The sequence below is a fragment of the Ochlerotatus camptorhynchus genome, unplaced genomic scaffold, assembly GCF_037179485.1.
Source record: "Ochlerotatus camptorhynchus isolate MF236.1 unplaced genomic scaffold, CSIRO-AGI_Acam_v1.1 ptg000008l, whole genome shotgun sequence".
NCBI lineage: Eukaryota > Metazoa > Arthropoda > Insecta > Diptera > Culicidae > Ochlerotatus > Ochlerotatus camptorhynchus.
In genome coordinates this window covers 3,163,689-3,176,461 of record NW_027040500.1, presented here as the reverse complement: position 1 = coordinate 3,176,461, position 12,773 = coordinate 3,163,689, and the positions used below count along the sequence as shown (strand labels likewise).

At 37.4% G+C, this 12,773-nt stretch overlaps 2 protein-coding genes across 2 annotated transcripts; one reads left to right on the top strand and one right to left on the bottom strand.

Moving 5' to 3' along the window:
• Positions 1-573: 573 nt before the first annotated feature.
• Dlish (Dachs ligand with SH3s) lies at positions 574-11,440 on the top strand. Its single transcript, XM_065219039.1, has 3 exons — positions 574-801; positions 9,989-10,938; positions 10,999-11,440. The coding sequence occupies exons 1-3, from the start codon at positions 753-755 to the stop codon at positions 11,161-11,163; spliced, it is 1,164 nt and encodes a 387-aa protein (XP_065075111.1). The 5' UTR covers positions 574-752; the 3' UTR covers positions 11,164-11,440.
• Positions 11,366-12,566, bottom strand: bonsai (28S ribosomal protein S15, mitochondrial). Its single transcript, XM_065219080.1, has 4 exons — positions 12,287-12,566; positions 12,069-12,202; positions 11,805-12,000; positions 11,366-11,735 (listed from the first exon to the last, which is right to left on the bottom strand). The coding sequence occupies exons 1-4, from the start codon at positions 12,496-12,498 to the stop codon at positions 11,447-11,449; spliced, it is 831 nt and encodes a 276-aa protein (XP_065075152.1). The 5' UTR covers positions 12,499-12,566; the 3' UTR covers positions 11,366-11,446.
• Positions 12,567-12,773: the final 207 nt, after the last annotated feature.

Below are 12,773 nucleotides of genomic sequence, written 5' to 3'. Positions count from 1 at the left end.
GTCAAAGACGGCGCACAATAGATACGTTTTCAGGTTTTTTGACAGTTAGCCCATGCATTATCTGTCAAAAAAACCGAAAACGTATGCATTGTGCGCCGGCCTTCAGTCTCAGAGTACCTAAATTTACATGAATTTTTTAAGTGTGTAAACATTTTAAATAAATGTGGTTGTGACTACGGGGGAAAAAACTTCAATAGCTACCCGATAGAAGCTTAATTTTATTTTTCGCTTGGGTAGATAGATTTCAAATTTTCCCACGTAGTGAAAACCAAATTTAATTAAAATATTTAGGTAGGTAATAAAATACAAGCATTTTCAAAATTGTCTTTCATACCTCACAGTGAAGAAATTTTGAAACCATCATCATGTCGATAGTTCTTTGTATTCCGTGAGAGCCTACTTTGAATCACGAATAATCGATAATATGCACTTATAGAGCAACATAATTGGGTTGGCATGTGTGGACCTTGCATAAGCCTGGACTCAAACCTGAAGAGACCACTCAGCACCTCGGGAGTATACATCCAATAAGACAGCATCTGTCATGATGTGAGCAAACTTGACAATCTCCAAAATTCCTCAAGGCGCAAGTGACGTATAAGCAATGGCAGTCTCGTAAAAATAAAATTCCTTTCCATCCCAGTTCTGTACGAACTAATAAGTTTTTCGATATTTTCACCAGTTTTGGCATCGATTTTCTTACTCAAACACCCACTAAAATGTTTCGAAACGTGTAGTAAACATCCGCAGCTATGGCATTCCTGTGTCCCGTTCGAATTAGACGGGGAAAGAAGAAAAAACGTAAGTAAAATTCGGGACTCCTGCGTGCCTTTGCAATCTACCCTGGCGACGATGGTAGTTTCGAAATAAGAAGAAAAGTGAGAAGATCATCAAAGAGACAAACATCAGCAGCAGCAGTAGTGGCTGCAAAAGAATTCCATTCAATAGCAGGTCACTGACATAATTACCTGTTGATATGCTACATGCTACATCTATGTGACAAAGGGGAATAGAAATAGAGATAGCATTGTTATTTCCTGATAATTGTTTCACGGCTACGTGGAATAGACGGGTAAAATTCTGTAAATCAGCAACACTATAGTCTCAAATACAGTGGTTACTATTTCGTGAAAATGTTAATGCCAAGGGCAAAACAGTGAAGTAAAAACAAAATGCCGCTCGATATGCAGGGATGTAAATATGAGATAAATCCCGCTTCGATTCCGTCGATCATGTCAGCATAATTCAAAACATAAAATAGTGTTAAGAAGTACATTAAAAAAAAATCCAATAAATATCTACTTAAACCTGACACATAATTTATATGACGCAATAAATCAAAAAAGATAAACAATAATCGTTCCTGGGAATGTTGCTCTAAAATTATCAACCTAAGTATTTGGATGCTCGTATTAATCTTGATACATAAGCAGGTTCCTAGCTGCTACTATCGTTCAAGTCACTCGTGGCAATCTTTTTTTTTGTAGTCGGTAGCCTTTTATTTGCGAATGTTATTACAGTAATGCCTCCGTCCACCCACAGCTACCAATTGAGCTTATTTTCTGTTGATAACTAGTTCATGGTTGACAATACTCATATACAAACAAACAGTGTAATAGGTTGAAGGGGCCACCCTTAGCTCAGTAAAGGCGGTAAAGGCGCAGCTACAAAGCAAGATCATGCTGGGTTCGATTCCCGGTCCACTGGAATAGACTATTTATGTAATTTGAAACATCAATACATATGGACTTTTTATCTCCCGGACAAGTTCCTTCAGAATCAGTTCTGGATCAAGTCGATTAGGTGGAAAAAATGATGCATTACGGCATACTATTTCAAACCAATTTTATGAAAAAAAAAATCGATAATTTAAAGTCCCTCCCGGGTGCCGGAGCGGTTCTCCTGAAATCTGTTTGGGAACAAATAAATTGGAAAAGGATTTAACGAGCTTGGAGGCGTTCATAGAACTTCTCAGATAGTTTCTTTGACTTTACTGGGATATCCGTTAGGCTTCTCTAGGAAGTCCATAAGGACCCGAGACTTCCTATGATTAGCGGGAATAGTTCCTCAATAATAACCTCCTCTACTTTGATCTGCATGGTTTAGCATATTCAGAATGCTCGAAACAAAACTCTTGTATTTACCTCTCTTTCGACCACTTGCTTGCAGCATGTGCATTAGACCTGTTCATTTTAAACGAAATGTTCGGAATGTAACGGGTCAACCGTGATTGCTGTTCGTCATGTAAATTTGAACTTCTGTGTAAATTTTCAGCAAAATCGGTGATGATTTTGAGGTGCTTCTAGTTAATTTTATGTTTTTAAGGTAATTTACGGCTTACAATATTTGTATCTCGAGACTGAAACAACGAAAACTGCTGTAACAACTTTCATAGCAAAGTTTAATGTGTTATGTATCAACTTTGTAACCAAAGGTTGACTATTCGAAGTGATTTTATTGAAGTTTGACTTAGTTTCATGCTCGAAGATATCTTAAAAAGTGAAGAATTTTTAAGTATTTGTTCTACGAATTTTCCACCCGTATGATATAAAAATGTGTAGTGTACGGCATAATGTTCCTCATATTGTTCTAGAAGTTTCGTTCAAACATAGTTTTCGTGTTTATTTCATAGATTGAGAGATAAAAATCAGAAAAGAGGCCGTTTTAGCTAACATTCACAAGACAACAGAACCAATAAAAGTCAATTAGATTGACAGAACATAGTTGCATTGCTTTTCAATGACGACCGATGACTGTTTCATTGATATATGATTTTTTCATAAATATGAATCCTCAGTAGACGTGTTTTTTTTTATCAAAGGCAAGTGTCACTCGAGCCATTCAAAATATTCGTTATTTTAAAAATTGCTGTTATGGTTCGAGTGACACTTGCCTTTGATAAAAAACACGTCTACTGAGGATTCATATTTATGAAAAAATCATATATCAATGAAACAGTCATCGGTCGCCATTGAAAAGCAATGCAACTATGTTCTGTCAATCTAATTGACTTTTATTGGTTCTGTATTTTTAGTTGTTACAGCAGCTTTCGTTGTTTAAGTCTCGAGATACAAATATTATAAGCCGTAAATTACCTTGAAAACATAAAATTAACTAGAAGCACCTCTAAATCAACACCGATTTTGCTGAAAATTTGCTCAAAAGTTCAAATTTACATGACGAACAGTAATCACGGTTGACCCGTTGCATTCCGAACATTTCGTTTAAAATGAACAGGTCTAATGTGCATGATAGGTACTCGACTACTACGGAGCAAACTCGCTACTCTTTATGCATGGCTCATAAAGGCTCATACAGGAGGCAAGTCATCAGAACTCTCATATCCTCCCTATAAATGTGTTTTTTGCAAAGAGAATCCTCGTTCAATTGACTCATAAAAAATCCTCATACATGCGGGCCTAGGTTCCAAGGAGGTGAGAATATTCCCCTTGGAACAAAAGTTGGGCAACTAGACCCAGATCTATGGTTCGCCGCGTAAGACCCTTATTTAAAATCAGCCCTCTCAGAGACCGACTTCGCTCAAAAATATAAAATTTCGAGCACTCATATCTTATGATAACGTTTCATTACTAGATAATTTTATTTATTTTCGGGATGAAATTTCAATGATGGCAGCCATAGAAAATATTTAAATTGTAGTTTGCTGAACTTTCCCAGTTAAGACCTTATAGCATGGCCAAGGTAATTTCATAATTGTGGTTTTCATGATGAACTTATCTCAGCACAGAATCATGTAGAAAGGTTTTTATTCCTGAGATACGGGAAAAAATCCTTTTGTTTTAGAAATGTCAATGGACTTATTTCTATGATATCAGATTCTAATCTAATCTATAGATACTATACACGCTAAGATGGTATGTGCATTAGACTGATGCAAATTTTGACATTTTCGCTCCACAGTGCTCAAACCGTTCCAAATCGGGTTCTTATTAGTCTCCCAACATTTGAACTCATTTGAAAAGAAACTGACTTGGCACAAACCATTTGAAGTTTATATTTAAATTACTATGGGAGAGCCAAACTTTTTGTTCATTGTCTTCTTACCTTTTTTCCATATTGCACTGTTCAAAAATTCAAAAGCTATACATATGGAAAATTTTCTCAGCTACAACTTAGCAGAATATAGTTTTTGAGCTAAACGTCAAATAAAATAGTTATTAATTGTTTAACAGATTGATAATCCTATGGCATGATCAAGCAGCTGTTATGTGAGCAACACTGTATCTTGCAGTGTGACATAGTAGCCATGATTTTTGTGCTCTATTCTAAGCGCCAGAAACACCAATGTTATCTGCTGAACAGTTGATTGAGCATAATCATAAGATATTAGTGAGTGTTCACTCGGCTGTCGACAAAAGCAGGCCACTCTCGATGTGTGCTACGCGATCGTCTGTTTTCTCGGCAGCAACCATTGTGTGGTCCTCCTCATTGTTCTTCATCAGCAGTTCTTTCGGTCGATGCGTCGTCGACTTTGGAAAGCAACCGTTTCGTGATGAGTGTGTGAGTGCTGACCACGTTTTGTGTCCATTGCTGCAATGGACGCGCCTGACCCTCGTTGGCATACAACAATTTGCCATACAATGAAACTACTGGAAGCGGCTCCAGTTCTGATGGAGGAGGCTTTTTGGATAGCGGAAGATAAAGTGTTTATTGTGTTGTACCTTTTGACTATATTTTTAAGATGTTTTGTATAGTGACCAAGAATTCTCGGCTCTGTAAAGTTAATTCGGTTGAGCCTTATCAAATAAATTAATAAACAAAAAAAAAAAAAAAAAAAAAAGATATTAGTGGCTTGAATTATTGATAACTTTTGATGCTTATATTATATTGAAAAGTGGTCTTGCACAAAGTTGTAGCTGAGAGCTCAGTTATAATTTTTTTTGAAGCAGAGCGATATGGTAAATTGTTAGATGGGTATGAAAAACCATTTCGTTTTCCCATAGTAATTTCCATATAAACTTCAAATGGTTTGTGCCAAGTCAGTTTCTTATCGAATGAGTTCAAATTTTGGGAGGCTAGTTAGGACCCGATTTTGAACCGTATGAGCACTGTCGAGCAAAAATGTCAAAATTTGCATCAGTCTAATGTGCATGTGTAAAGTCGGTAAAGAATACGTAGATATCGGTAAAAATTACCGATAATCGAAGAAAATGCACATACCTAAATTATCGGTCATCATGGGTTACCGGTAATTAACGTTAAAAATTTCCTAATACATGGTAAAAAAAATCCTATTTAAAGTAAAAAGTAACGATTTTTATCGGTAAAAAATACCGATATTTTTTTACCTATAATTTTAGGTAATCGTAGCTTAGAGTGTAGATTCCATAAATAAGCGGAGGCAAAGTATAATCACAGACAAACAGACATAACACTCGTAAGTTGTTCATCGAACAAGCATTTAACGGTCAATTTAAAAGTATCGTAGTTGGTAGTACTGCCACCTGTGGCGCGCATAGTCAATTCTCTTGCGGTTGTCTTTTACACACTACCGCCATCTGTTCAGCGTACTACCCACCACAGTGTACTCAACAGATGCCGGTAATATTTTAGTGACGATGTTTTACAGTGAGAAATATTCAATGTGTTATGTCTGTTTGTCTGTGGTATAATGTAGCCAAATGTCAGTTAGTGTAGCCAAACGAGCATGACGTCATCATGGTGTTGTTTGAGGGAGAAGTATTGTAATATTATGAGCACAAAACGCTTCCCACACTCCACATTCCGATTTATTTCGCGGACAACGGAAGAAGGATAGATAAAGCAAACCATTCCTCGATTCATTTTTGCAAAGATTTGCTTTGCACTTCATTTTGAACTTTTACGCACGAAACAAATCACGAAGCACAACGAAGAGCTTTATGATGGCATGAACGTGTTTCACAGATGCCAGTAATAGCATAGAGGTAACTCTAAGACCACTGGGTCCCGAAGAAAATCATTATTATTTTTGGCTCACTCAGTACCAGAACAACGGTCCCAAGCAGTCCCAAGCTATTTCACTCACCCCTGCATGTTCTGCATGAATCCACACACCCCTGATGTTATCTGTCAAACTTTCATAGCGAATCAAAACAAACATAGTGTAGTAATAGAATTTCAACTAGAATAGGGTACGTTAATCGTTTGCTTGGGACCAATAGGCTACTAAAGTGGTGAGCCAATTTAAAATCGTTAGTTTCGTATTGATTGTTGGTAATAGCAACAATCAATACGAAACTAACGATTTTAAACGACACGGGATACACTACAATAGATCAAATTACTAGTCGCAGTAGTTTTATGTCCCAAACAGAGGAGAAAAGAAATCTAATCTATGAGATTATTTATATTGACAAGTGATCTTCACCAAGACTAGACGGATGCTTTGGCCATTCCTGCAATGCATAATGCCAATGAACCAACTTCATTTACATTTGAGGTGAAATATCCATGATCTCATCCCGACATTTTTAAGATTGTAGTTTTAATTATTCATATGGAGATTTGAACCTCGTCTATACAGAACCTTGCGATTTGTGAGATCCGAAAATAATTTTTCAAGGGGCAACTTCAATTATATTTGAGATGAAATATTATCGATTGCAGTTCGAGTAGGTTTTCAAATTGTTATTTTCATTATTTATATGAAGAACTTCATCTTAAAATTTCATGGTTTAATTTGCAGAGATTTGGCGGCTTTATTTTGCCAACGATATTTCGAGAAAATTGTAGAACATTTGAACCTGTCTTTCCTAAAAGGAATCTTTGTAAATGATCAAAGAATATAAGGGAAATTTCTCCTAAGTATTTATTTTGAGACAAATGCCACCTTTATAAACAAATACCATAAGCGTACTGTATCTCGGATGGATAATATATCCCAGAAATGGTTAGGGCATCTTCACTACCTGCTGAAAACGGTGCTGTACTCACCGTTATAATTTAACTTTAAACGTATGGCCTTTTCCAAGTCGTGAATAAATTCCTGTAAAAAATTGATGTGTCTGCTGCGTCACATCATATGAATCTATTACTGCTGTAAATATGGTTCAGAACTGATTCTGAAGGAGCTGGTACGAGATCCCCAAACGAAGAAACCAGATATGAGGATTATTTACTTGTCATATGAAAGTTTTTCTCCAGAAAATTAGTTCTAGAACCGATTCCAGTGGACCCAGAGCCTGATATGGATCATATGATCTTCAATCTGGGATTAGCAAAATTCGCTTTCTTGACGCAAATTAAATTAAACCAAATAGGGGAAATGGCTCTAATGTTGGCCTATGGATCTAATTATGGGCCCATCGCTAAAAGTTTGCTATTTACCAATTTTATCTAGATGAACGCGTTATTGGGACACTACTAATGGATATTTTGGTCGCTATTGAAAATTTAGTCGATTGTTGAATTTATGTATGGGCCCAAATTAGGGGCATTCAGGCCGACATTACATCCATTTCCCCTACCATCAGCAATAAAATATCAAATCAATGGCCAAATAAATAAATTTGGTCAACTGCAAATAATGTAATACGTCAACAAATAGCTTGAAAATAGCTGGTCAAACCGTTTTATAATATTTGGTCAAATATTTTTTGGTGAAATATTTGTTAAATATTAGACAAGTGTAATGGCTTAGGCAAACACATAGGACAAATAGCATTATTTGGCAAAGCTTAACGAGTCAAATATTTGTCGTGTGGGCAAACAGTATGATATCAGCATAACTTGAGCATAGGGATACCATATGGCGAAGGTTCAAAATCAGGACATTTTGAAATTGATACCAAGGACCTTTTTAATAGATTTATTTCATTTAAAAGTGTTGGTTTCTACCCGTATTTCTACCTGTGAAAATCAAACCGTGGTAAAATAGCATAGTATGCTTTTTTAAGTGGTCAAAATACGAACAAGTTTTTTATATTTAAAAACAAACATTCATTCCCTAATAAAAAAAATGCCATACCCGAACAATAACCCAAATTACTGCACTATTCCTCAAATAGCTTGGATGGTACCCTGAGCACGTCGTTATGCAAAATAACCATACAAATTTTATTAGGATTGCGTTGTGTCCTGGTGTCTACAAAAAGTACTAAATAAACTTCAAAATTTCTGATAAGCCAGCGATATTCAGATTACTTCTAAAAATATCAAACAACTTTTTATTTAATTTCTCAAGAACTTCTCAGTTTTTCAACGTCTTCATACTGAATTGTCGGATTTTGGAAATCAAGCCACTGGAACACCTAGAATCAATTAAGCATTGTGAATTATTTAATGCAGTTATGCTCATACCCGCGGAACCGGGTATCTTTTTTGAGCTTTGACAGAGTTGATTTTATGCTTAAGCTGGGTTTAGACAGGGTAAGTCAATTGATCAAGTCAGTTGAATTCAACTGACTTGAACCATGCCATTCAACTGACTTGATCAACACACTTGAATTGAAAAAAGTTGAACTAGGCTCAACTTTTCAAGCCAATTGAATTATATCAAGAGAATCACGCACTTTTTGTTTTGCTCCCTTTCAAGAAACTTGAATTTTTCGCTAAAAAGGGCCATCAGTGAGTTTGTAAAAAGCAAGTAGAATTCACTTAATTCATCGTAGAAAAATTTGTCGAGGATTTTTGAGGGCTGGTCTTGCGATAAAAAATACGATTTCAACGCCGGAAACATTTACAAAATTCGATGAACAGCTGTCATTGTACTAAACCAGCGTGTTTTACTATGAGACTGCAGATTACGATACTCGATTTCCATGAAATCGCAGATTTGCTTCAACTGTTCTCACAGTGTTGATCGAAAAGGAATTGTAAATTTGCACAACAATCGAGTCCATGTTCAAAACTCCCAACTGATCAAGACCGTAGTGAAGCGCGTGCAGAACGTGAACAGGGCATCCTACACCAATAAGGTTGGAATTGAATGTCTGTTTCAGCATGTGAAATAGTTCTGCTTTCCTTTGTCTTAGTGTTGTCTCTTAGTAGCTTTCAGATTCATTTGTTTTGCAAATTGTGCTTTCGAACACATGATCAATTATTTCAGAGGTCGTTCCAGCTTTCTCATTAGTAATCCCTAATAAAAATAACCATAAAAGAGACCTTAACGACGTGTTCGGGGTATCATCCAAACCATTAGTGAGATAGTTTACCCATCCGGGATACAGTTTGTTTATGGTATTTGTTTATTAGGTACCTTCATGGAGATCCAAAATCCTCAATTGAATGCCACCTTTCGATGCATCGAAGAACCTTTATTTAAAAAAAAACTATAAACGAACGGAAATCCAAATAAAAGAACTATTCCACAAATGGTTTGGATGATACCCCGAACAAGTCGTTAAGGAAAATATCCATAATAATATTGGTTGCACCCGTCTGTACTTACACTATCGAAAGGAGTTCCGGAGAGTTCCTTCACAGTAACGTTGATTGAGTGCGGTGAAAGAACTCCAGTGATGATGACTTCTGCCTTAGTATGAGCGCAGCTAATCATTCTGGCTGTTTCGGAGTCGTCGAACATCATACGCAACAAAGCGAGCATACAATCCATCAATTTAAAGCTGTTGGTGCGAAACCGAACTTTTTGTCAGTGCGAACCTCAACCTGAGGTGGGTTTTAAAAACAAACGAGCAAACTGACGTTTATCAGAAAACTAACAGACCCTATCTTGATACCCAATCCAGGTTGGAACTGAATAATAAACGAATTCACTATAAATGTATGCCCAAACAAACATATCCTTTTGGAATACATGATTTCGGTGTATTGCAAAAAAAAATCGGGATACATATTTTAATTTTGTCCGAGCTCAATGGCGCAAACAATAACTGTCACGTATGATACCATAGTTCAAGTTCAACGTATTTTTTTTAGATTATAGCATTTGAATTCTTGAACAAAAGGATCACCCATAAATCAAAGCGATAGAAGACTGTAGACATATCCACGCATCTAACCCATTATTCTCAATTATTCTCTCTAGCCATCGGAAGCGACATCGATAAGGACCTGACGAGCAGCTTGGGTTTGAATCATGGAATGGGTCGCATCACTGGATCAGCCAGCATCGAAACGCTGGTCCGCGTGGGCATCGAGAAGGAGCACGGCCTCTCGCCAGACAGCAAAATGGTTGTGCTGCACGATTTTACACCGTGCGTGGACGATGAATTGGAAGTGAAACGGGGACAGATTGTGAATATTCTGTACCGGGAGAATGATTGGGTGTATGTCATTGGCCAGGACACCCGACAAGAGGGCTTCATACCACATTCGTATTGTGCGCCGTTTAATACACAGCTAGCGGATTTGGCCATAAAGAAAAAACTGCCACGTGACGTGTCTGTTGGACTAGCAAATAACGACCTAACCGAGGGAATACCGGACATTAACATAGATGTGATTGACGATAGCACATCCGGGTTGATTGGACTAACCAATTCACTGAAACACTCGCAGGCGAGTCTTAGTTCTGAGCCTGATTTCTTGCCATTTTCTAAGGACCCAAGTGGTCGTTATATTGTACTATATACTTTCATCGCCCGGGACGAGAACGACGTCTCAGTTGAACGGGGTGAGTTTGTGACGGTGTTGAATCGTGAAGATCCAGAGTGGTTCTGGATAGTGCGGAGTGATGGCCAGGAAGGCTTTATTCCTTCTGGATTCGTGTACCCGGCGGAAAATATTCTGCAAGGTCAAACGAAGCAAAATCTTGCCGGTGGAAACCCTACCAACAACAATAATGGAAATGTGGGAACAAATGATTCAAACATACCACAAATGAATGGTGGTGTGAATAATTTAGGTGGAAACGGAGGGACAACCATGAATTCTGTACAGCAGCAACAGCAGCAACAACAGCCACAGCAGCCTGGAATTGGTTCCGATGATTTACGATATCATGGAACGGAACTTGTTATGCTATACGATTATAAGGTAAATGTGAATCAATAAGCATTTTGTTAACGTTATTTACTAACTTACTCATTTGAACAGGCGCAAGCACCGGATGATCTGTCGGTTCGACGAGGGGACTGGATCTACGCCGACCTGAATAACCAAACCGTCGACGGGTGGCTTTGGGCTTATGCACCAAAAACACGAAAGTATGGTTTCATCCCCAAAGCATACGCTCGACCGCCGGCCATGACCAGTTTGTAATTCAAATAATCTGGATTATTTTAAGCGAATTTGTTCTAAGATATCAAAATATTTTTATACATGAAGTATTTGTTTGTAAAGAATGCGTACCGCATTTCGTTCAGAAAATTTAATCGCTCAACTGCCGCAATCGCACAAGAAATCTGTAAACTGTAGATTGTAAAACGCAAAAGTACTTAATCAAAAAAAAATCATTATACAATTCAATACTCTACTAGAAACTAATTTTATTATTTTATTTTATACACGAAATAAAGAAACCAGTTTTTTATATCAACCATACTTATTCCTCTTCGTGAGTTTTCTGCTCCAATTGTTTTCGTTTCTCCATGAGCTCTGCGTATTGCTTTTTCACTGCTTGAATCTGCTCTGACGAAACGGTGATAGGGACCTTACACTCAGTCTGCTCCTTTCGGATGAATTCCAAGTTTTCCAGCTTCTTCGCTAAGAAATCTACCTGTTGCGATTCCAGTGACTGTCGATAGCTCTGCAGGCGAGTATTCTTTATATTCTCACAGTAAATATCGGTCAACTTTTGCAATGATTCTTTACGAGTAATCCAATGGAAATGCCTGAAGTAGTTTTAAAAAAAAAATACTGTAGCACATAATTTGATAGTTATAAAATCTACCCAGACTTACGTCGGATACGGTTTGTAAACCAGATCGAGTTTCTCCAGAATGTATTCAAAGCGCCTATAATCCCAGCGTCTCAGATATCTTAAGAAACGCTTTCTTTTATCAATTAGTTCCTTCAGATGAACCTTAGCAGCGGATTGCGTAGGATACTTTTCCATTACTTCCTGTAGACTTCTGATTTGGGCCGTCATCAAACCCACTGAAATCGGAAAATCATTTGAAATCTTCAATCTAACACCCAATCCAATCCAATCGCATCGAACATACACTTAGCTTCAATAGATCCATAGTCCAGCTCATGCCGTTGAACCCGCTTCACCATTTCCTCCTTGAAGTTCTCGAGCATCTCCCGTCTGCGGTTATGTTCAAGGGAGAACATCGCCTTGACTGTATCATCAGCACTGTTTATTATCATCCGGAAACATTGTAACATATCATCGAATAAATCGCATAAAATATAATCACAACAACAATGAAGCACTTACCTCTCCAGTTCCTTCGAATTTTGGTAATCTTTCAGCAGCTCGGTTCCGCCTACCGCACGAATCGGATGCAAATCGCCACTCTTCTGCGGCTTGTAGCAAGGAATTTTTTCCGGTCGCACCCACTTGATTTTCAAATCGGATTTGAATGCATAGTTCCGGGACAGTAAACTTACGCTACTGACTAATGGTTTAAGCTTATTGAGGGTATTCATTATACATTAACCAACCGAATATTATATTCGTAATTAAATTAAAACAAAATTGCGTAAACCCGAAAATTCAACGCGAGAACGGCAAACACATGTAAACAACAGTGTTGATGAGATGAGAAAAGTCGGTGACATAACAGAACTGTCAAATCAGACCGAGAGCTGCCAGCCACACTGAAAATATAAATAATTAATTTTTTTTTCGAAACTACAGAATCCATCTTTCCTGAAAAACATCTTACAACCAACAATTGAAAAGGGCCTATCTGCTTTGATCA

What these genes read in the sequence shown, in the direction of transcription:
- Dlish (XM_065219039.1), top strand. Translation starts at nt 753, where the DNA reads ATGGCATTCCTGTGTCCCGTTCGAATTAGACGGGGAAAGAAGAAAAAA. An exon ending in ACGGGGAAAGAAGAAAAAAC is followed by an intron (nt 802 to 9,988) that starts GTAAGTAAAATT and finishes TATTCTCTCTAG; the next exon opens with CCATCGGAAGCGACATCGAT. An exon ending in TTATGCTATACGATTATAAG is followed by an intron (nt 10,939 to 10,998) that starts GTAAATGTGAAT and finishes TCATTTGAACAG; the next exon opens with GCGCAAGCACCGGATGATCT.
- bonsai (XM_065219080.1), bottom strand. Translation starts at nt 12,498, where the DNA reads ATGAATACCCTCAATAAGCTTAAACCATTAGTCAGTAGCGTAAGTTTA. An exon ending in AATTCGAAGGAACTGGAGAG is followed by an intron (nt 12,203 to 12,286) that starts GTAAGTGCTTCA and finishes GATAATAAACAG; the next exon opens with TGCTGATGATACAGTCAAGG. An exon ending in TGGATCTATTGAAGCTAAGT is followed by an intron (nt 12,001 to 12,068) that starts GTATGTTCGATG and finishes TTCCGATTTCAG; the next exon opens with TGGGTTTGATGACGGCCCAA.